Source organism: Pseudorca crassidens, chromosome 3 (assembly GCF_039906515.1).
Source record: "Pseudorca crassidens isolate mPseCra1 chromosome 3, mPseCra1.hap1, whole genome shotgun sequence".
Classification (NCBI taxonomy): Eukaryota; Metazoa; Chordata; class Mammalia; order Artiodactyla; family Delphinidae; genus Pseudorca; species Pseudorca crassidens.
The window spans coordinates 53,664,253-53,689,124 of record NC_090298.1 but is presented as its reverse complement, the minus strand read 5'-3'; the positions used below and the strand labels follow the sequence as shown (position 1 = coordinate 53,689,124).

The 24,872-nt window shown below is 39.4% G+C and overlaps 1 protein-coding gene across 17 annotated transcripts in view; it reads right to left on the bottom strand.

Annotated features, from left to right (window-relative positions):
- The window catches only part of MAST4 (microtubule associated serine/threonine kinase family member 4), a 568,209-nt gene that overhangs the window by 63,883 nt on the left and 479,454 nt on the right, over positions 1 to 24,872 (bottom strand). For all 17 annotated transcript variants that reach the window (XM_067730872.1, XM_067730855.1, XM_067730861.1 and 14 more), the window contains 2 exons: positions 8,548 to 8,617; positions 2,493 to 2,571 (listed from right to left, as the gene is read on the bottom strand). In XM_067730872.1, coding sequence (XP_067586973.1) covers positions 2,493 to 2,571; positions 8,548 to 8,617 — 149 coding nt within the window. The remainder of the gene's footprint in view (positions 1 to 2,492; positions 2,572 to 8,547; positions 8,618 to 24,872) is intronic.

Below are 24,872 nucleotides of genomic sequence, written 5' to 3'. Positions count from 1 at the left end.
CCAAATCTTTCCAATTTCAGAATAGAGCATTTTAACACTTGTGAATTTTGCAGTTTACATAATATCCAAAGGATCAAGACATGGCGTTTACCTTTCAGGGTTAGTGATTCTGGAATTCAGCTAACAACAATTATCTGTAAAACTTAAGCTGCATTTTCAAAGTGTCTGTAACTTATTTGTACATATTCTGTGTTTTCATCTTAAGAAACAACTAAAATGCATTTCTAATTAGCTACAACACAACCAGTTAGCCCAGAAAATGAGACTCTAAGAGTGATTCAGGTTAGATTTAGAAAAGAAGAAAATGCAACTCCTAAGCAGTTTTGCACAATGTTCGCCCTAATATATGAAGGGCGAGAACATAAAGAAACTGGGGGACATGAGAAGCAGCATTTTAGATTTTCAATTAGCATTTTTTTTTTTTTTTTTTTGCAGTACGCGGGCCTCTCACTGTTGTGGCCTCTCCTGTTGCGGCGGAGCACAGGCTCCGGACGCGCAGGCTCAGAGGCCATGGCTCACGGGCCCAGCCACTCCGCGGCATGTGGGACCTTCCCGGACCGGGGCACGAACCCGCGTCCCCTGCATCGGCAGGTGGACTCTCAACCACTGCGCCACCAGGGAAGCCCTCAATTAGCGTTTTTATCAATAACCAATAAGGAGAAAAAATAGCCAAACTTCTGGGCAACAGAACCTACACTCCACAGATTTAACAGTTCCTTTGGTCTTTTGGTAAAAAGGTTAATTTTGAAAGTTAAAATTTGATTTTGAAGGGAAAAATAGGAATAAGAGATCAAAAATTATACGATACTACCTTCTTCAATAAAATAAACACTTAAGAGAAAAGCTGCCCTACCTCTGGGCAGAAGCTGTTAGAAACACAGAATACATGTGTGTGACTAAAAATTGTCTCAGGAAGCTTTCTCTTTAGGCATATATGCAAGTCAGGGACAGCAGTGATTCCATTATGACACATGGCCAGGTCAGATTTATTCATTATCAGGTTTGTTTGAAGAAATACCTTGTAAATTCCTTAAAAAAAAAGCCAAGCGCCTAGAACCCTTACTTGTATTCTTATTGCTACGACAAGGGGGTTAGTAGACAGCCCTTTGGTTCATTCTCTGTGCCTCAGAGTTTTGATCCATAAAATGATGACAATAATGACAACCACATTATGAGGTATGTTTCTACAATTAAGCCAATCAATGCGTTGTAAGTAGTGAGACTAGTACCTAACACATAATAAGTATTTATAAAAATATAATTTCCAAAGTAATCTGTACCAAATGGGGTCCAATTCTACGTAGCTCACCTTTGCTTTTTGGATTCACTTTTTAAAATAACGTATGATTTACTAGAGATGGAAAGAAGAAAGATCCTGTGTTCTCCCCTATTTTTCTTGCAAAAGAGAAATTTCTGTATCCAAACTATAATAAAACTTGACTGAAGGGCAAAGCAAGGCGATATAGTAAAAATAAAAAGGATTTAGAGTCAAGGAACATGATACACATTTGGGGCATGGGGAGGATTCAGTGAGAGTATGTACGAGTAAGCCGCAGGGGACAAGTACTCTGTTTACTGGTGGTTGGGTTCTAATCGGAGACACTTAGGAGTCTAGGGAAGAACACCACTTAAAATTTGAAAATTATTCTTTTTGCTTTTTGGTCAATCAATTTCAGCGTTCATGTTCACACTGTGGCGGCCCATACTTTCAACATCTGAAATATGTGTATAACTGAGTCACTTTGTTGTACAGCAGAAATTAACACAACATTGTAAATCAACTATACTTCAATTTTTAAAAAGTAAAATAAATAAATAAATAAAGCTCACAACATCACTAATTTAAACTGAGAAAGCATGTATCTGACCCACTGAATCACTTCTAGTAATTGCTAGGGCTCCTGTTGAAATGTAGTTTGTGGCAAGAGTATCCCTTCTTCCTCTACCCTATTTTCATTGTTTCATCTTGTCTCTTTATTGATCTTAATCTACTACTAAGTTCTTTTAGTCTCTCCTTAAAAGAAAGTTCTTATCCAGAAGGCACAGATTTAAGGCTTGACATTTTTTTCCTTTGAATGAGAAAAACTAAAAAAAAAACCTCTGCATATAAGCCACACAAGAAAAAAAACGACCCAGGCCATCAAAGTTTAATGGCATTTTCAGTACTAATATCACTGGCATGGAGCCAAAGCAATGAAACCAGATTGTGTTTCCTCTTCCCACCCAAAACACCAAATAGTATGAAAAAGAAAGCTCCCAGTCTCCTCCCAACTGGTGATCCGGGGACTCACTCAACTTGTGCATCACAGTTTAAAAGCGTGCAGCAAAAAGTATGTCCTTTTAATGTTTGTCAGCTCATCATCTGATGTGTTGCCTGCTCTGAGGGGCAGATATGCAGAATTTATCCTTTCCTTCCTATCAGGAAGCACCCAGAGAAAGCACTGCCTGTGTAAGAGCTCTGGGGTGTGAGAGAGGAAAAGTCGGGCACTTACAGAGACCGTGGAGCTGGGCGTGTTTGTCCCATAGCCAGAGGAGGGGAGAGAAGCCAAGGACCAGCGGCGTCCATCAGTCCTGGTGAGAAAGTGAGATTAGCTTAGGCCAACACTGGATTACGGTTACATAGGAACCCCAGGGAAACCGAGTATTTTTAGTTGAACAAATGACACAAACACAGTCAGTGGGGATGTGGAAATGTTCAGCAAGGGCCAGAGTAAACAAATGTTATACAGCAGGTTGACTTTTATTTAAAGTGAATCAATACACCCAAACAAGCAGAAAGTGAATGGGGTGGTCCATATTATTGATCTCTCACTAATACACTTTGACAAAATGAATACCAGGGATAATTACATCAGTCAGACTCAGCAGATTCCGATGAATAAAAACAGAAAGGGAGGAGGAAAAAACACTCTTATCTGGAAACTGATAACCGGGGCCATGATCTTCGGAAGGGCCTGCATTCCAGCATGGTACAAGAGCCTGTGGGGACTTCCACTGCATCCTCAGGACTTGCTGCTTATTATTTTCAAGGGAGCAGTCCTACTCATCACACCGAGGGGAGAAGGGATCAGGGGGCTCAAGACCGGCTCAAGCCTTAAGTGGCAAATCATTTGAGCACTAAGAAAGTGACTGACCTTGTGCACAGACTCTCTTAAGAGTTATTGTACCTTCTGACATGACCTGGCTTTATAAAGTGTTCCAGCAAAAGCCTCTTGCAGGGTTTATGAGTATGCAGCCCAGCTCTAGCCAGTGAGAGGGAGTGAAGAATGAAAATTCTCCACTAGTGATAGAACCTAATGCAAAGAGTAGGGTTACCTGCCCTAATCGTAGAGGCAAAGCTGTCAGGAGTCTTAACAGAGTACGGTTTTTATCTCCAAGTCGTAACAGGATGGAGAGCTTCTGGGTTGAACTCTGGCTATGAATTATAGTCATTACAAGGGTCTCAGATGAGTTGCTGAAGGAGCAAAGACAACACTGTCGCTAAGGCAAGGGGACACCGGAAAGTCAATTTTCTGAAATCTCTGGCATTCCAGAACCATTCATTTACTAGCAATTTTGAGTGGACTATGCCTTCAAAATCACATAACAGCGTGAAAACAAATATACACACATTTGCCACGAGGAATACAGGAAACGCATACTTTTCTAAAGAGCTACACTGCTTTCTTAGATGCCGGATCATGTGCAGACCTTCTGTAACTCATGATTAGATTAATTTACCAAATGAGAGACAAGAGTAGACCAAATTTACCACAGACACATTCACAATAAGTTGAAGTCAGGGAATTCACCAGCATTCGACTTGAATTTGAGAAATGTCACAATCAGATGTTTATGTAAAAAACTGACATTTTAGCCTAAATTACAGTCAAGGGAGGATACAATCATAGGCCACCAGGGATGTTGCCTCCGATAAATACAAATGGTCCACAAAGACAAAATGGGGAAATTCAGGTGGACAAATCACAGAAGTAGTACAATGTTAAGAGTTTAGTAAAATTTACCTGTCGTTTCTGTGACCACGATTGGAGTACAATTGAATCAAGTATGTTTTTTTTAAAAAAAAGAAGCAAAATAAGATGTTTGTAAATATACCAGATAAAAGGAATGAAAAGAAATAAACCACATGTTCTCTAGAAATAATTTTATACTACTGAAAATGTTAAAAGAAAAGAATTCTAAAAACATGCTTATAAAGACATCTGACCATCAATTAAATGGACACAGGTTGGATCTAGTTTATTTACCTAATTATTAAAGACTTAACCCATTCCTGGACTTTCTATTCTAAACACCTCCAATTTTTAAATGGACTTGTTCAGTCCATTTAATAGCAATTATCAGAAACTAGTCTCTGGAAAGAGTGAGGGACACAATTTCCCCCACCATGATTTTGCTTTGTGATTCCTTAACTCTCCTTTCCCTCAGGTATCAATGAACATATTTCAGATGAATGAACAACTCCAAGAGGAGACATGTTCTTATTAGTTCTGAGGCATAAATTACATTTGCTTACTCTGGAAAACACACAACTAGAAAGATGTTTAAACAAGAATATGCTCAGTACTCTGTGCAGCCACGGACCAGAAATAAGTTATGTCTCATAAAGTTCCCTAAGTTGTCCGTGTCTATTTACTCAAATGGAGCACAAAGGACCATTGCATTTTCATTACCATGACAACTGCACGTCAGAAATTCCTATATATGCTATATACAGTGCTTAAGAGAGAGCATGCCCTTTTTTGAAGAAAGCTATCACACAAGTATAATTTGGATCCTACTAACAATGTTCTCTTTTCTTTGCAGCAGCTACCAGTAAAATGTTACCTGAAAACAAGAGTACATTCTTGCCAAAGCAACAAGGCTTTTTTGAAAAGAGTGCTTTCTTTGTGGGTGGAAATCTTAATGTTACACGAAATGAAAAAGTAAGAAGGGAAAAACACCTGATGGGAACACAGGATACAAAGAGATTGGCAAACAAAACACAAAAACAAACCCCCCCCAAAACCAAAAAACCCACATCATTTCAACACTAACCACAAAAAGTTAGATTAATATGGTATACAACAAAGGAAGAAAGAAAAGTCCCTATTACAACTGTATGAAGAGGAAGATTTCTTTGTTTGTTACAGTCATCTGGTGTGAAACATTTTATGGTCTAGCTGATATTGGAACAAGATGAATTATGCCAATATAATGCAACCAGAGTAACTCTGCCCACCAGTGCTCAACAAGTGTCTCATGACCTGACCTCTCAGCAGGCAGGTCTGTTCCAGTAATTTGCTTACGGAAATATATTCTGAGATTTAACCTGATAAATAACAGCTAGACAGCTAGGAGACATCCACATGATTATTCAGGGCTCTATTTCCTTTTTTAAATTTTTAAAAAAATTTTTAAAATTTATTTATTTATTTGTGGCTGCATTGGGTCTTTGTTACCGTGTGCAGGCTTCTCATTGCGGTGGCTTCTCTTGTTGCGGAGCACGGGCTCTAGGAGCATGGGCTTCAGTAATTGTGGCACGTGGGCTCAGGAGCAGTGGCTCACGGGCTCTAGAGTGCAGGCTCAGTAGTTGTGGCGCACGTGCTTAGCTGCTATGCAGCGTATGGGATCTTCCCGGACCAGAGCTCGAACCCGTGTCCCCTGAATTGGCAGGCAGATTCTTAACCACTGTGCCACCAGGGAAGTGCCTCTCTCTATATTTCTAATGAAAATGAAAGCAACTTATGTTACCTAAACCTCTACAACTTCTGCGTAAGGCAGAACAATGTCATTACCTCCAGTTTACCACCACCAAGGAATAAAACATTAAGTAACTCCACAATCAGATGGATTGTAAACCAGCTTCATCACAGTGATTAGCAAATTACAAAATATGTTTCCTTGCTCCAGACAAAATCTACTACACTATGATGCTCATTTTCATCCTTTTATTTTAACTCGATACTAAAAAGTTAACTCGATAATTTTGCTCTCAAACACCTATTAGATAATATGGAAAGCAAGTGTGTGTCATCCTATTTCCCAGTCTGAAATTCAACATTACAGGGGATGTCTACTGGGGGGTAAATTATCACGTTATAAGTAAGATCAGAAAAGATTAATAAGTCTGACCTTTATCCCATCACCCAAGAATAATTTTTAAAATAGGACAATCTCTCCCCTCTGTTGGACTGAATATACAAAATGATAAAACGTGGGACTCTCCTAAATGGCATTACTTCCTAAAGGCTCAGAAATGCACGCCAAATGGTGGGGAATGGAGACCCATGGAATTTCCATGTTTCTTGAATGAAAAATCAACTTGAAAATGGAAGAGAAAGATGACTGATGTCAAATAAAAATAGGCCAATTTGAGTTCGCAGAGCAAACACAGGGTTCTATTTACTTGAATAAAAGTTCAGAAAGATGATCACTCATGTCCTAATCTAAATTAATGCTTTTTGAAGAGTGTGGAGGGAGTTCCATCTGGAAATTCCTGCAAAATGAACCAGAGGTCTCCTGTGATAATCTTCTGTTACGGTTTATGGTTTATTTGTCGAAAATTAACGTGCCTAGGGGTTTGTGTATTTTTTTTTTTATAGCATAGAAACCAGATTCATCTGTCCTCCAGTCAGCCACTTAATTATTAGATTCTCTTCATTTTTATAAATCTGGCAGGATTAAAAGACTGATTTCAGTCACGTTTAAATGTGGGCTATAATGACATTTGCATTTTCTTTCTACTAAAAGTAATTAAAGGCATTCCCTTTTTAAGAGAAATGTATTTTAAAGACTATGGTATGTTCTCTTTTTTTAAAATCAGTTTTTATAAGAGTTCCCTTTTCACTTAGAATGGTACCACCACAGTGAATTAATACTCATTGGGCAAACAAACACAGGCTTTGTGAGACCAGCTAATTGTCACATTTTCTTTATGGTGCTTAAAATGAGCACTGAAAGTATCAAAGTTGGAACTGGGGAAAATTGGGGTGTCGGTCTCAGGAAGTTCGTTGGAGATCACGTCTTAATTACTCTTGTGTCCTCCCTATGGTGGAGGCCTGGTACACACAGGCATTTACCATATGGTGGGGAATGTGTGATTTTACAAGAGAATCTTAATTATCAGGAATTCTGAAAACGCTGCAAGCACATCCTTTTCTCTGGATTTAGTTATATAAAATGCATTGAATGCTGACAAAAGACAGTGAAGACGTTGCAGGTTTTGCTCGTGAGTAACATGTGTTAAATCTATTTTTTTAACCTACCTATGTGTCTTAATTAAATGCTACTTTAATTCATTTCAAGGTATGATTAGGTCTCTGAAGAAAATTTAACAAATATCTAGGACAGGGACTTCCCTGGTGGCGCAGTGGTTAAGAATCCACCTGCCAGTGCAGGAGACACGGGTTCGATCCCTGGCCAGGAAGATCCCACATGCCATGGAGCAACTAAGCCCGTGTGCCACAACGACTGAGCCTGAGCTCTAGAGCCCGTGAGCTACAACTACTGAGCCCGCATGCCACAACTACTGAAGCCTGCGCTCCTAGAGCCCGTGCTCCACAGCAAGAGAAGCCACCACAATGAGAAGCCCACACACCGCAATGAAGAGTAGCCCCCGCTCGCCACAACTAGAGAAAAGCCCGTGCGCAGCAATGAAGACCCAACGCAGGCAAAAAAAAAAATATATATATATATATATATGTGTATATATATATATACACACACACACACACACACATATATATATATATAAACAGACCATAAAATGAATTCATTCTGAATATGCAGAAACCTAGCTAAAGGGACAATTTTGTTTTCCGTGTGTTTTTCCTGGGTGGAAGAAGGCAGGGTATATACATGTTGAGAGGGATGACGGAACCCAGGAAGGTGAAGATTTGAATGTGACAGGGTGAAGTACACTAATTCCACACACACAACACAGAAGAGGTGGCTGTGTAGACTCCTCTGACTGGGAGAAATCACAGTAGAAGATCCAGAACTGAAAAGGTTTGATAATAGATCATATGCCCACTGTCCTCTGAGCAACAATACTTTCTCATGACTCACTGACCCAGATATGAGACATATAACTTTGATATCTGGTGTCCAATTCTAACTCAGATAGGAAGAGCAAACATAAAACATCCTCATGGCTTTACCTCAGGGAGATCACTAAATTGCTGGCTTGGTGCCCTCAAGGAAAGGCATCTTAGAGTTTATACCTTGTGATCCCAAGTAAGGTCATTTTTATTAAGGGGGGGAAAAAAAGGTATTTCAACAACAACAAAAGCAATTGCACCAAGACATATAGGTGAATCAAGTTCTTATAATATAAGCTCAGATAATTCAGTAAAAATCTGTTGATCATCAAAAGCATGTATGAGACACTGCACTGGGGATGGGAGAAAAGGTGGAAATGGTTTTCTCCTGCCCTCAGTGAGAGCCCACCATCTAGGAAGGACCAAGAGAGGTACATATAGCCTTAAAGGGTAGTGGAGGGAGTGGGGTGGGGGGATGGGATCCTCCACATAACACTTCATTATTCTACTCACAAGAAATCCTTACCTCCGTGCAAATGAAAAATGGGCAGAGGCACTGGGGGAGAAGTTTCTTGGACTATCTTGAGGGCTATTTCCTGTAGAGAGAAAGAAGAAAAAAACTTGACATCATGACTTTGTTTTTGTATCTTTATCTACATCCCAAACATTCTTCTCTTTAGTAGTAAGTTTCTGCATACTTTTGTAAAATGTCCATCTCCTCAAAAAATGTTTTACTTTTACTTGGAGCAGAGACAGGCGGTCAGCTTGAGCTCCAGCACAGCTTTCCAAATGTGTAATATATGAATAAACAAACCTACATCACCAACCAGCAGTTTTCCATATATTTAACAACCTAATTATTTCAGTCCTACAGAATAATGAATATACAAATGTCCTGGTTCCTACTCTTCCAGATGTTAACGTTTCCAACAGCAGGATGGATGGAGAAGTATATGCTTCAATTGGGAGGGTGAGGATTTCTATTTTAAGGAGGCAGTCTTGATATTTTTATTTACAGAAACCGAAATAAAATTCTGAGTTCTCAAAAATGAATCCTCATATTTCAAAGTACATATTTTAAAGGGAGAAATGTCAGAACAAGTCATAAAATACTGGGGAGAACCCAACAGTTCAGACCTATTCCTCAAATGATCCAGCTCTATCTCAGCATGGCCTAGTGGCCCAGCAGGACTAACCCTTATCCGTATTTCCTTCAATAGTCTCTCTGCTCCTAAGCAGCTGGGTGGTGACTGGCCAGGCAGCCTTTAAAAGCCACACACAGAGGCTGGCAGAGGGTGTCTTCCCCAAGTCCTCTGGAGGCAGGTGGAGCACGGGTTGCTTACTGTAAGGCGGCAGCTCCTGGGGGACTTGCTACTTTCCCCATCAGAACATGTAACCTGCTACTGATCACTGAGAAAGCTTGGCAGGCAGCAGGTGAGGGGAGGTTCAGGGCACTCCAGACCACCCTGCTTCCCTCTGCATGTTTAATTAGGTTGAGAATTTCCTGAGGACCGGATGGGACTGTAGCTGGTGTAAATAAGGAGGTTAGGAAAGGTGGCAAACTAATCCTGCATGTTCTTGAAACACAGAAAATAAATCAAGAAGACATGTTTAATCCTTAACAACAAGCCAGTTGCCACATTACTGATTTTTTACCGGAAGTGACAATTGTAATTAGGGGTAAGGAATACAAGGCGGCACCTTCAAGTCAGTACCTGGCTATAAAGGTAAACAATTTATTACCTGTGTGCAAAAAGAATAGATTAATGCATTAAAGTGGATAATTTCAGTGTTACCTTGAGGACTTCTGGACTAGCTACACCTCTACTGAAATTTTTCAATTAAAGTTGCAGATTTTATAGTGATGGCATCAACAGATGCCATTAAGTTTCTGACAGACAGTACAATTAAAGCCATTTAACTGGGAAGCACTGAAAAGCCCATTTCTTTAGGGATAGAGAATCAAGAAGCATCTTCCCCCTGCAGCAATGAAATTTATCATGCCTTTGCATCTGTTGTTCCTTGGGCCCCTGGAGAAATGGATTCTGCATTTGCCATCCAGCAATCCAGGACTCTTTTTGTCCATTTATCTACACAGCTAAATTAAGTTCTTTGAACTTTTCCCAACAGCCTTCATTCCCCCTGCCCCCCCTCCCCAATTTAGTTTGTGCATCACTCTTCATATTCCTTAAAAGGTCTTGATTTCAAGATGGCTAGAAATCTTGTTTCTAAAGGGAAACAAATCAAATGCCAGAAATCTCCATGTCGATTTTGTTTTTATTTGGGAAAAAAACGTTGGCTTTGCTCACACCCCACACAGAGCAAACTACCAGTAAATTATGAGGAGAAACAAAACAATTGATTGAAGCCAAGGCATTCTGAGAACAATCCCTGCTACCCTATTCACTGAGAATAAATAATAAGGCCAGTGAAACTTGGCAGCAAATTCTTAGCCCTGTGTTCTTTGTAAAGAGAACACTATATCTGGAGATTATATGAGATCAACCAGAACAACTAGAGAGAGCTTATTAAATGTTTTTAAGACTCTGAAGGAGGGAGAGACAAGGAATTATCTTAAAAACCTTTTCACTTTTAGAGATTTTAAGGAGTGGTCCCCCAGGAAGCTATGTAACATCTTATAATACATGGCGGACCATCACTTTGAGGATGAATGGGCAGAGATGGAGATACAGAGGTAGGTTAATTTAACTCTGCTCTTTAAACAAACAAACAAACAAAAAACCCAGGGCTACCATTAACCATTTCTCATCTTCGGGTTTTGTCTTCCTATTCCATGCTGCCTTTTCAGGCACTTCCACTGACAATGTTCCTCAACTCCAAGCTATAGAGCCATTCCTATTATCTTACTAACTACAGATCTTTCTTCTTGTTTCATGTCTGACTGAAGAGCTAGTTGAAATGCAAATACACGCCCCTGCATTATCACAAAGGCCCTTAAGTGCAACGGGATATTGGAGAAAATGAAGGTGGCATGAACTAGACTGATAATTCCTTAAGGACGAGACACTATAGCTTAATTTGAGGTCAGTTCAGCAAGCTGGAGATAAACAGAAGGAATGGAAGGACTTCAGAAAGGGGACAGAATCAACCCAAACACAGCGGGGCAATGCAGTGGAGACAGGCTCTCTACAAGCAGGGAATTCAGACTGGTAAAGCCAATGAGTTGTGAACTACATGTATTGGTACTACCTAGTGGAAGGCCTTAAGAGATGTTTGGATGCAAGAGAGATGCTAAGAGATTTTAAGCTGGCATTGAGTACGCCGAGTGGACAGATGTGCTGCCGAGGAGAAGGAGCTAGATTAGGACATGGAAAGCCAATGGAAAGGATATTCTGGTGAGCAAACCAAGGGTAATTGGTGATGGATTAGAAATAAGTCATGAAAAAGATTACAGACTAAAAGTGACTGAGGCTTCCAGTGTGAGTAGACTGTCCCATTAACAGGGAACTTTTAGAGAGAAGTGGGGCGGTAGTAATAGTAGAGGAAAAGGGTAGATGAGTATTCTAGACATTTTTGTCATTTGTTACAGAAAATTCCTCTATTTTCCTGAGGGAGAGATTAGAAGATTAGCAGATTAAATAGGCAGAAGTCAATCTTCGAGGTCTTTGTTCTTATTTGAAATAAAAATTGATTTCTATGTTGTCTCTTAAGTCTTAGGGGTACTATTTTATTTTATTTTTTTTTGCGGTACGCGGGCCTCTCACTGTTGTGGCCTCTCCCGTTGCGGAGCACAGGCTCCGGACGCGCAGGCTCAGCGGCCATGGCTCACGGGCCCAGCCGCTCCGCGGCATGTGGGATCCTCCCGGACCGGGGCACGAACCCGTGTCCCCTGCATCGGCAGGCGGACCCTCAACCACTGCGCCACCAGGGAAGCCCAGGGGTACTATTTTGTTATACAAAACAACACTAATTTAGAACAGATTGAATTATAAAACACACCTTATATAGTCTTAACTTAGAGATGAGGACGAGACTGTTGTGGACACGCACAGCACTTCCCCAGGACAAGAAAGTAAGCTGGATTGAAACCAGAGTCCTATACTTGACCTTCACTGCTCACAGCACTGCTCTCTGAATTCATCCACCCATCTGCAAAGCAATACCTGAGAGACTCTCAAACGAAAACTGGTGCCAGTTAATTCTCTGCCCATATGTGCGACACTTGCTTATAACACAAATCCAGCTGTTCCCAGGGACGTGCTGCCTCTTGGATGTTTGAGTGCCATGACACTTTATAGACTACTGTTTCTGACCTGGTAAAGGAAACCTTAGTAGTGGTCAGGCGTTGAATAGGTAATTAACTCCAGGATCCCCAGGGGCAACTAGCGTTGCTAATACACAGGCAGTACATCAAAACAGTACTTTACCTAAGGGAGCTACACAGGGTGCCTCATTTTAGAGGCAGTTATTGTTAAGAAAGTGATTTCCAGATTAATTAAATTGTTTGATTGCTTTGTAATTAGGTTGGAGAAGTCCTGTGTCTTTACCACAGAGAAACAAGCTGCAAATCTTTTTAGAAGGCATATGCTATACCCACTATAGATTATTAATGTGCTTTTAATAGCTGTCTGTTCACGAAATGATAGTTTCTGGTTGCCCTGATTTTCTATCAGGACTTGAGGGATCCAAGAATTAATGATAATTGCCATTTGAAGCTCCTGGTAGATCAAAAGAGTAAGCCCTCACTTGAATCCTCGTTGTTATTACTTGGTGATCGGCTCAAATTCGTTGTGACTTTTTTACACCATAACAACCAGCGCTGTGTTTCTTAATCGTTCTGCAGGAGATTCTCAGCCACGAATTGACACTGCTGAAAAACCTTAAGTCGAAACTTCACAGGACCAAACCTAGGACCCCCTCATAAGATGTTATGGCAGCAGACAAAGGGGGCAATGGAACAAGTTATGCAGGGACCTCAAGCTGAGTGGACTTTGAAAAATAACAGTTCAGTTTCATGTGAGAACTTTAAGTCTATGCTACCAGATCCAGCGGACGCCAGAGAAGAGTTAGAAATCCTCCTTTCACTTAGCTGTCTCAGAAACTGGCTCCTCTCCAGATATAACTGCAGAATATTAATTAAACCTGGACAGCTGTTTAGACTCTAAGTGGACAGAGAGAAACCTTGATTAGCCTTCGGTGGCATTCTCTCAGGGTAAGCTGTGAAGTGTTCACAGCAGGCCAATAAATAGATTTTTATGCCTGGGTTTTCAAGTAAAGAGAATTATGCACAATAAATCAAGCCTTTCTTAAAATCTGGCCTCTCTGAACCTCTTTTGGTTTTCCCATCCCTGCCATATTGATCCTTCTTACCCAATACCACTACTCACTGTCATCTGATTAATTCATTCAACAAATATTTATCAATATATAAATGGTGTGATTTGATTTGCATTTTAGAAAGAGCCCTCTAGCTCTTCTGTGGCCCATGGGCTCTAAGCAGGCACAAATGCAGGAAGCAGGGGGAATCAGTAAGGAGGCTACCAGCATAGACAAGGTATGAGATGATGGTGGTTTGGACAGGATGGGAGTAGATCTCAGGTATGTTCTGGTTGTAGAGACAACAGGATTTACTGAAAAACTGGACTGAGTGGAAGTATGGAGGAAAGAACAAAGTATTGCCATTGGCAACAACATGGACAGACCTGGAGGGTATTATGCCGAGTGAAGTAATAAGTCAGACAAATACTATATGATACTTTTTAGAATCCACATAGAAGTGGTAATACAAATGAATCTATATACGAAACAAAACAGACTCACAGATATACAAGACAAACTTATGGTTACCAAAGGGGAGAGGTAGGGGAGGAGGGACAAATTTGGTGTATGCGATGAACAGATACAAACTACTATATGTAAAATAGATAAGTAACAAAGGATTTACTGTATAACAGAGAATTATACCCAGTATCTTGTAATAACCTATAATGGAATATAATCTGTAAAAACAAACAAGCAAACAAACAAAAAAACCAAAGCACTATGCCGTATGCCTGAAACACAATCTTGTAAATCAACTATACTTAATTAAAAAAATGCAAAAAGCCCCTGAAAACCTGGGTGGGATTTATGCTCTTTTATTTACGAAGGCACCACCTCAAATAATTTTAAATATATTAAAATGTACTTATGTTCCATATTATATGCAATCACATGTAACAATGTTACACTTCTTAGATGTAGCATTTATATTACTCAATTAAACACTGAAAGTTCTATTATAGTTTTTTATTGTACTTGAGAGCAAATAACATTTTTCCAGCTCACATTATTCAGTACCTAACAGATTTAATAGCCCTGATCTGTTTGATAGAGCCAAACTAGAAAACAGTGCTAGTTAGAAGTTTGCAGAGGAGGAAAATTCTATAGGCTGACTAGTGAAGTTTGAGGAATGATAACTTCAATCATTCTATATCATGTCACCATAGGTAAAACAGAATGAAGTGTAATGACAGGTATACTGTATTTCATTTCTCTCTTCTTCTCACTAACATAATTCTAAATGCTGGCGAGGGATACATTTTGGTTATACGTGTAGACACACAAAAAGCGTATTTTGAATTCTCAGTGCCTAAGCTAGTCCCTGTAACACAGTAAACTAGAAATGTATTTTTTTCTAATTCATCAATTATGTATTAAGTTCTTTTTATATACAGAGCTTTGAGTTACCTGCTAGAATAGATTAAATAGGTAAACAAGACCCAAAGAGCTAAAAATCTACTGATAGAAGATCTGTACATTACCAACTCTAGACTTATCTTGTGAAACCAATTCTGGATCCTTATTCATGTGAAAAAGAAATTTTCTTAGATCAAAGCCCTTAAATGTGTCAAAATTACTCACTAAAAACAAACTCTCAATGATGATACCACACAGAGAATGTACTATGTCACAACAGACACTTACAAAATGGACACACCGTGCTTTCTAAGGAATGACTGATGAGCTTATAGGGTGGAAAACATGTAGGGAGTGAGAGAGATACCCAATAACAGGTCAGTTTCTATGTCCTAAGACTCTCACAGATACCTATTGCCTCCATTTCATGAAGCCATTCCTCTGAAATTTGTGCAGTGTATTTGAAATGCTGTGTCATTGACACGAATCTCTTGGAGATGTGTTATAATGGGTTCTCGGGGATGTTTTAGCTTTTCATTGACCCCTCCTTATTACTCGGAATTGATGTCATATCTCAAGGTGATACCAAGTAAAGACTGGTGAATGTCAAGAGTGATGAAGAAAGTTGAGTTTTAGTTGTATGTTTTCCTCCCATCTACAGTCATTCATCTTCCCGGCAGTAGAGAAGAGATTACTTTTAGCCTTTGTTTAAAGTTACTGAGAAGCGTCTGTAAGGTCAAGGTAGGGGAGGTAAGAACATAGCTACTGTAACAGATATTCCTAAGTTTCATGCAGTTTTATGAAATATGATGCATTCTATTCATCTTAGATAATTAGTCTCTGAATGTGGATAAAAGACCGAGTTAAAGAATGTAATCTAAGGTGTGCATATTTTTTTTTTCTATCTTACATGAAGGGATTTCAATTCTTTAACATAATTAGATACAAAGAATTTCCATCTTTACCTGGAAGAGGGGTGGACAATATCAGGAAATTGGTTGCTCTCAGACTGTTTGCTTCAGTTGCTGAGTAATTTCTAGTCAAAGAGGCAATATTTAAATGAAATGCTGCACATCCGTATAACTTGCTAAAAGTAATCTGAATGTATTCTCTATTATAAATCTCCTCCTTTCAGCTCCCCTTAAAAATATAAATACTAAATTTAAGGTGGTCCTACTTAACAAAATGGTAAATGTTCCTTTGGCTTTTGATACAAAGGCATTCATTCCATCGGAAAGAAGCAAAATACGTGTTACGTATTTTTTTTAACAGTTAATTATGTTCGGTTTCTAACTCCAGAAATATCTTGAGAGTTAAAAGAATTGAAGACATTCAGTTCTATTGTTTCATAATAAAATAATATGTAATGTGCCAAGTATCTAATAAATCAGAATGCTGACTTTCAGTTCCCATAAACCATTCTATACAAGATCTTAGAAATTCCCTGGCCCCGACTCTCCTCTAATATTTTTCTCCCACTCTCCTCTTCCATACCCTTACATCAATAAACAGTTCTCAATATGAGGTGCACAGGTGGATTACCTGGGAAGCTTTAAAAATGCTGATGCCAGGCCCTAGTCTACCCCTTTGAAATGAAGTGACTCTAGTCAGCTGCCAGGGCTGAGAACTACGGCCTTAGAACTTCCTTGTACTCCGTAAATCATGCCCAAGACTTCATTAGCCATTTAGAGTTCGCAATCAGGAAGTCTTGGATTTTTTACACTCCCCCCCTTTCCTTCTATAACTCAACTTCCCCGCCTTCTTGTCTCAGCTATACTAATTCAATGTCCCTTTTATACATTTACTTCACTCTGACCTCCAAGTAGTCTCAAAACAAGACTAAGACTGGAAATTTCTTCTCCATCAACCCGAACAAATACTATCCCACTATGTCAACACTCCAGAAATCCCACCTGCCTGCAGGTGTCCTCTTAGGTTAATCAAGTAAGTTAATTACACTTCTTCTACCCGAGTCCTATTGCTATTCTCCTCTAAACTCAATTATTTCCACAATTTCTCCTTTCCTCTAAAATAGGAAAATCCCCCAAGCTAAGCTGTGTATCATTCCTATGTTCCTGGGTTAAGATTAAAAGTCTCTGTATAAGGAAATCATAGGGAAGAAAACACTCATAAACTATAACCCTGTTTATACTTTTACTGTCAACTTTAATCATTTGATTGCCCCAAGCTGAAACACCAGCTATCGTTATAATCAGTATTTAACAGTATATGAATGAGATATTTGCCTTAAAACTGTACATCTCACTCTTTCATTTTTTAAATAAGCAGACGCCTAATATTTGGCCCAGGTAATATCAGAACATGTAAAATTATTAGAAACGTTAAAATCAAGGCATGGGGGGCTCAATTCAACCAGTGATTATCAGAAGCAAAACTAAAATCATTCTAATTATCCTAATCATTCCTCCTTGCAGAAAGCATGATCTGCCTTTATCCATGATAGGGATGTGTCCATTCAGGGCCTTATTCTATTTACGGTCTATACATGTATCCATATTTTTAGCACACAATCCTAAGTAACTGATGGGTGGGGTGAGGGGAGCTTGTTTCAAACCACATGCAACCCTGAGATTCTGGATACACAAATATCAACCTTCAGAGAATCACTACCCTAAGGAGCCACAGATATTAATTATAACATGTTGAACCCTTCCGGTATGTTGGGGTGTATTGAGGCAAGGAAACAAGTTGTAATTACTCTCTTAAAAAGCACAACAGGGTCCTCAAGGTCCTCTGAATGAAAAATTAGCAGGTACATAATTTGGCATATTAAATCATTTAATAAATATTTATTTATCTTACTAAATATAAGACCTGATACTATAAAACTACTAGAAGGAAACAGAGAAAAGACTTCTTGGGCTTCCCTGATGGTACAGTGGTTAAGAATCCACCTGCCAATGCAGGGGACACGCATTCAAGCCCTAGTTGGGGAAGATCCCACATGCCACAGAGCAACTAAGCTCATGCGTCACAACTACTGAAGCCTGTGCACCTAGAGCCCCTGCTCCGTAACAAGAGAAGCCACTGCAAGGAGGAGCCCAGGCACCGCAACGAAGAGACGCTCACGCACCCCGACGAAGAGCAGCCTCCGCTTGCCGCAACTAGAGAAAGCCCGCGCTCAGCAAAGAAGACCCAATGCAGCCAAAAATAAATAAATAAAATAAATAAATTTATATATAAAAAAAAACTTTAAAAAAACCTACTTGACATTGGTTTTGGAAACAATTTTTTGGATATGACAGCAAAAGGGCAAACAACAAAAGCAAAAATAAACAAATGGGACTACATCAAACTAAAAAGCTTCTATGCAGCAAAAGAAACAATCAGGGCTTCCCTGGTGGTGCAGTGGTTAAGAATCCGCCTGCCAATGCAGGAGACACAGGTTCGATCCCTGGTCCGGGAAGATCCCACATGTCGTGGAGCAACTAAGCCCGTGCGCCACAACTACTCATCTGCGCTCTAGAACCCGTGAGCCACAACTAACTGAGCCCATGTGCCACAACTACTGAAGCCTGTGCCCTTAGAGCTTGTGTTCCGCAACAAGAGAAGCCACTGCAATGAGAAGCCCACACACCGCAAAGAAGCGTAGCCCCCGCTCGCCACAACTAGACAAAGTCCCCGCACAGCAACGAAGACCCAACACAGCCAAAAATAAATAAAAACAAATTTTTTAAAAAAAGAAACAATCAGTGAAATGAAAACGCAACCTACTGAACAAGAGAAAATATACGCAAACCATGTCTCTGACAAGGGACTGATATCCAAAAAAATAATACAATTCAACAGCAAAAAAACAAACAATCTGATTAAAAATGGGCAAATAACTCGAATAGACACTTTCTCAGAGAAGATATACAAATGGCCAACGGGTACCTGAAAAGGTGCTCACCATCACTAGGCATCAGGGAAATGCAAATCAAAACCACAATAAGATTTCACATCACAACTGTCAGAATGGCTATTATCAAAAAAACAAGAGATAACAAACAGTGAAGATATGGAGAAAAGAGAACCCCGGTTCACTGTTGTTGGCAATGTAAACTGGTGCAGACACTATAGAGTCTCCTCAAAAAATTAACAATGGAACTACCATATTGTCCAGCAATTCCACTTCTGCACGTTTATCTAAAGAAAATGGCATCACTATCTCAAAAAGACATCTGCACTCACACGTTCACTGCAACATTATTTACAACAGCCAAGACATGGTAATCACCTAAGTAAGTGTCCCTTGACAGATGAAAGGCTACACACAAACACACACACACACACACACACATACACACAGTGGATTGTTATTTGTTCGTTAAAAAAAGGAGATCTTGCCTATTGTGACAACATGGATGGACCTTAATGGCATTATGCTAAGTGAAATAAGACAGAGAAAGACAAATACTGTATGTTCTCACTTATATGTGGAGTCTAAAAAACTCAAACTCAGAAACAGAGAGTAGAAATCTGGTTGCCACTTACTTGGGGTGGGAGAAATGGGGAGATTGTTAAAGGGTACAAATTTCTAGTTATAAGATGAATAAGTTCTGGGGATTTAACGTATAGCATGGCGACTATAATTAACAGTACTGTATTATATATTAAAAGTTGTTAAGAGAGTCAATGTTTAATGTTAACACCATACACACAAAAATCGTAATTATGTGAGGGGATGTAGAAGTTAACTAACCTTATTGTGGTAATGATTTCATAACACATACATGTATCAAGTCAACACGTCATATTCCTTAAACATATGTTATATGTCATTAATATCTCAGTAAAGCTTGGGGGAGAGTCGATATATGCTGGGTACCTTGCTAGGCCTATTAAGTCAAAGCTAATTGATATGGGGGGGCTTCCTTCAAGTGATGTTGGCAGTGATGCTGGATGAAATGGAATACTGTCATTCTGGAGACTGTTTAAGCTAGAGCTCTGTATCATGAGAACATTCAAAGGGTCAAAAATAAACAATCACTTTGGGTGTCAGGTCAGTGTGAATGTAACGCAGACCAGTGCTTAGCAGTTGGACAGGAAAACCCTGCCATATTTCCCTCCTTTTTGGCTACAATATGGCAGACCCTTGGTAGCCTCTGGAGGAAGTTAGATGAATCACACCATCTCTGACAATGCTCTCACCCACCAGGCAGGAAAGAAAGATCCAACAGAACATAATGGGATACTGCACTCATGGTGATATGTGTACATAAAGTGAGGAAGCCACAAATTCAGAAGACAGAAGAATGGATGGCTGCAGAGAGGCAACCTTTCATCTGAACCCTGAAGGAAAGTGGTAACTGAAAGGAAAGGAGCCTTCTGAAGCAGAGGAAACTGAACAAACAAAGGGACAGAGTCTCAAACGTGAACAACACAATTTTACATGTCTTAATTTTATTACAAAAGCAATTATATACATTGTAAAAAAAATTCAAATAGTTCAAGGAGGTATAAAATAAAGACTGAAAATCTCTCCTAGCCTCTGACTCTCATTCATTGATTCATTCAAACACTTAATATGAACTCATTATGGGCCAGGCACCACAACAAGCTATGGGCCACATGCTGCCTCCCCAGCCCCAGCTCTACTCTTCAGATGTATGAATTAATCTAGAAATACACATAGATATATAAGTATATATTAGGTATATTTAAAAATTCCCAATACCATGAGATATATATATATATATATACTTATACATACACACACACTTATATATACAGTTGACCCTTGAGCAACACAGATTTGAAGTGTGTGGGTCCACATATATGCAGATTTTTTCAATAGTAAATCCTACAGTACCACATGTGTTCAGTAGTTGACTGAGTGTGTGGATATGGACTGCGAATACAGAGGAACTGTGAATCAGAGGAACCTCAGGTAGAGAGGGACGACTCTTATACTGAGATTTTCAACTGCGCAGAGGGCGGGTACCTGTAACCCCTGTCAACTATTTATATCCTGTCAACTATTTATATATATGTTCTATAATTGCTGTTTTTTGTTAATAATCTAGCTACAACTTTCTATATCAGTTCATCTAAATAAATCTCTGTCATCTTTAGAATCAAATAAAATTCCAATATGTCTTGTACCATAATTTACTCAGTCTTCTATTAATAGATAGACTGATTTCAGTGCTTTGATTATCCAATGAATATCTTCTGAATATTTAAGTGATTATATCCAAGAGCTAAATTCCTGGAAGCAGAACTACTGGCCCCAAAAGTGAGTTCAGAAATCTCTTGCATTCCTATACACTATGGATGAAAAATCTGAAAGAGAAATTAAGGAAACACTCCTATTTACCACTGCCACAAAAAGAATAAAATACCTAGGAATAAAACTACCTAAGGAAACAAAACACCTGTATGTAGAAAACTATAAGACACTGATGAAGGAAGGAAATTAAAGAAGATACAAACAGATGGAGAGATATACCAAGTTCTTGGATTGGAAGAATCAACACTGTGAAAATGACTATACTACCCAAAGCAATCTACAGATTCAATGCAATCCCCATCAAACTACCAACAGCATTTTCACAGAACTAGAACAAAAAATTTCACAATTTGTATGGAAACACAAAAGACCCCGAATAGCCAAAGCAATCTTTTTTTTTTTTTAACATCTTTATTGGAGTATAATTGCTTTACAATGGTATGTTAGTTTCAGCTTCACAACAAAATGAATCAGTTATATATCTACATATATTCCCATATCTCTTCCCGCTTGCATCTCCCTCCCTCCCACCCTCCCTATCCCACCCCTCCAGGCGGTCACAAAGCACCGAGCTGATCTCCCTGTGCTATGCGGCTGCTTCCCACTAGCTAACTACCTTACTTTTGGTAGTGTATATATGTCCATGCCTCTTTATCGCTTTGTCACCGTTTACCCTTCCCCCTCCCCATAGGCTCAAGTCCATTCTCTAGTAAGTCTGTGTCTTTATTCCTGTTTCACCCCTAGGTTTTTCATGACATTTTTTTTTTAATTCCATATATATGTGTTAGCATACGGTATTTGTCTCTCTCTTTCTGACTTACTTCACTCTGTATGACAGACTCTAGGTCTATCCACCTCATTACAAATAGCTCAATTTCGTCTCTTTTTATGGCTGAGTAATATTCCATTGTATATATGTGCCACATCTTCTTTATCCATTCATCCGATGATGGACACTTAGGTTGTTTCCATCTCTGGGCTATTGTAAATAGAGCTGCAATGAACATTTTGGTACATGACTCTTTTTGAATTACGGTTTTCTCAGGGTATATGCCCAGTAGTGGGATTGAGAAAGAAAAACAGAGCTGGAGGAATCAGGCTCCCAGACTTCAGACTATACTACAAAGCTACAGTAATCAAGACAGTATGGTACTGGCACAAAAACAGAAAGATAGATCAATGGAACAGGATAGAAAGCCCAGAGATAAGCCCACGCAAATATGGTCACCTTATCTTTGATAAAAGAGGCCGGAATGTACAGTGGAGAAAGGACTGCCTCTTCAATAAGTGGCGCAGGGAAAACTGGACAGCTACATGTAAAAGAATGAAATTAGAACCCTCCCTAACACCATACACAAAAATAAACTCAAAATGGATTAAAGATCTAAATGTAAGGGCAGACACTATAAAACTCTTAGAGGAAAACATAGGCAGAACACTCTATGACATAAATCACAGCAAGATTCTTTTTGACCCACCTCCTAAAGAGATGGAAATAAAAACAAAAATAAACAAATGGGACCTAATGAAACTTCAAAGCTTTGGCACAGCAAAGGTAACCATAAACAAGACAAGAAGACAACCCTCAGAATGGGAGAAAATATTTGCAAATGAAGCCACTGACAAAGGATTAATTTCCAAAATATACAAGCCGCTCATGTAGCTCAATATCAAAAAAACAAACAACCCAATCCAAAAATGGGCAGAAGAACTAAACAGACATTTCTCCAAAGAAGATAGACAGATAGCCAACAAACACATGGAAGAATGCTCAACATCACTAATCATTAGAGAAATGCAAATCAAAACTACAATGAGGTATCACCTCACACTGGTCAGAATGGCCATCATCAAAAAATCTACAAAAAAAAAAAAAAATCTACAAACAATAAATGCTGGAGAGGGTGTGGAGAAAAGGGAATCCTCTTGCACTGTTGGTGGGAATGTAAACTGATACAGCCACTATGGAGAACAGTATGGAGGTTCCTTAAAAAACTAAAAATAGAACTACCATATGACCCAGCAATCCCACTACTGGGCATATACCCTGAGAAAACCATAATTCAAAAAGAGTCATGTACCATAATGTTCATTGCAGCCCTATTTACAATAGCCAGGACATGGAAGCAACCTAAGTGTCCATCAACAGATGAATGGATAAAGATGATGTGGCACATATATAGAATGGAATATTACTCAGCCATAAAAAGAAATGAAATTGAGTTGTTTGTAGTGAGGTGGATGGACCTAGAGTCTGTCATACAGAGTGAAGTAAGTCAGAAAGAGAAAAACAAATACCATATGCTAACACACATACATGGAATCTAAAAATAAATAAAAAAAAATAAAAATGGTTATGAAGAAGCTAGGGGCAGGACAGGAATAAAGACGCAGATGTAGAGAATGGACTTGAGGACATAGGGAGGGGGAAGGGTAAGCTAGGACGAAGTGAGAGAGTGGCATGGACTAATAATATATACTACCAAATGTAAAATAGATAGCTAGTGGGAAGCAGCCACATAGCACAGGGAGATCAGCTCGGTGCTTTGTGACCACCTAGAGGGGTGGGATAGGGAGGGTGGGAGGGAGACGCAAAAGGGAGAAGATATGGAGATATATGTATGTGTATAGCTGATTCACTTTGTTATAAAGCAGAAACTAACATACCATTGTAAAGCAATTATACTCCAATAAAGATGTTTAAGAAAAAAAAAGGGGAGTTCACTTTTCACTTTGGTGCATATAACTAAATTGCTCTCCAAAGACACTGCCCTAATTTACACTGTTACTAGTGGCATATGGAACACCATCTCCCCTCAGTCTTGCCAACACAGAATTTTTTCATATTTGGTGGTATCATATTGTTTTTTTAAATCATATTGTTTTGATATACATTTCTTTAGGATGAGTGAAATTGAGCCTCTTTTAAAATATTAACTGACCATTTGTTCTTTTTTGTACTAACCACCTGCTTCATACTTTACTCCTCTGAATTATGTTAGTCTTTTTTTGAAATTAATTTGTTTTTTGTTTTTTTGTACAATGAGGCAATTCTGTCAATACATTGAAGATGTTTCTACCATTAGTGCTTATCTTTTTTTTTTTTTTGCGGTACGTGGGCCTCTCACTGCTCTGGCCTCTCCCACTGCGGAGCACAGGCTCCGGACGCGCAGGCTCAGCGGCCATGGCTCACGGGCCCAGCCGCTCTGCGGCATGTGGGGTCTTCCTGGACCGAGGCACGAACCCGTGTCCCCTGCATCGGCAGGCGGACTCTCAACCACGGCACCACCAGGGAAGCCTTATGCTTATCTTTTAATGTTGCTTATGGTAACTCATCTGCAGAGAACATTCTATGTAATCAAATTTATCAACTATTTTCCTTTATGGCTTACAAGGTTTTGTACCTTGTTTGGAAAGACCTTCCTGACTCCCAAATTATTTTCTAAATGCAACCATATTTTCTTCTAGTAGTTTTATGGGTTTTTTTGAATTCAAATATTTTTCTGTATCTACATGGGATTTATATGGTTTAAGGAGTAAGATATAGCAGTCCAGTTTACTTCTTTTCCAAATGGCTAATCAACTGATTCAAGACCATTTATTGGCTTAATAATCTACATTTTCCCCGATGATTTAAGTAAGGCATATATATATATATATATTTAGATGTTGGAGGTAGGAGTTTATTAATTAATTAATTTATTTTTGCTGTGTTGGGTCTTCGTTTCTGTGTGAGGGCTTTCTCTAGTTGTGGCAAGCGGGGGCCACTCTTCATCGTGGTATGTGGGCCTCTCACCATCGCGGCCTCTCTGTTGTGGAGCACAGGCTCCAGACGCACAGGCTCAGTAGTTGTGGCTCACGGGCCTAGTTGCTCCGCAGCATGTGGGATTCTCCCAGACCAGGGCTCGAACCCATGTCCCCTGCATTAGCAGGCAGACTCTCAACCACTTCACCACCAGGGAAGCCCAGTAAGGCAT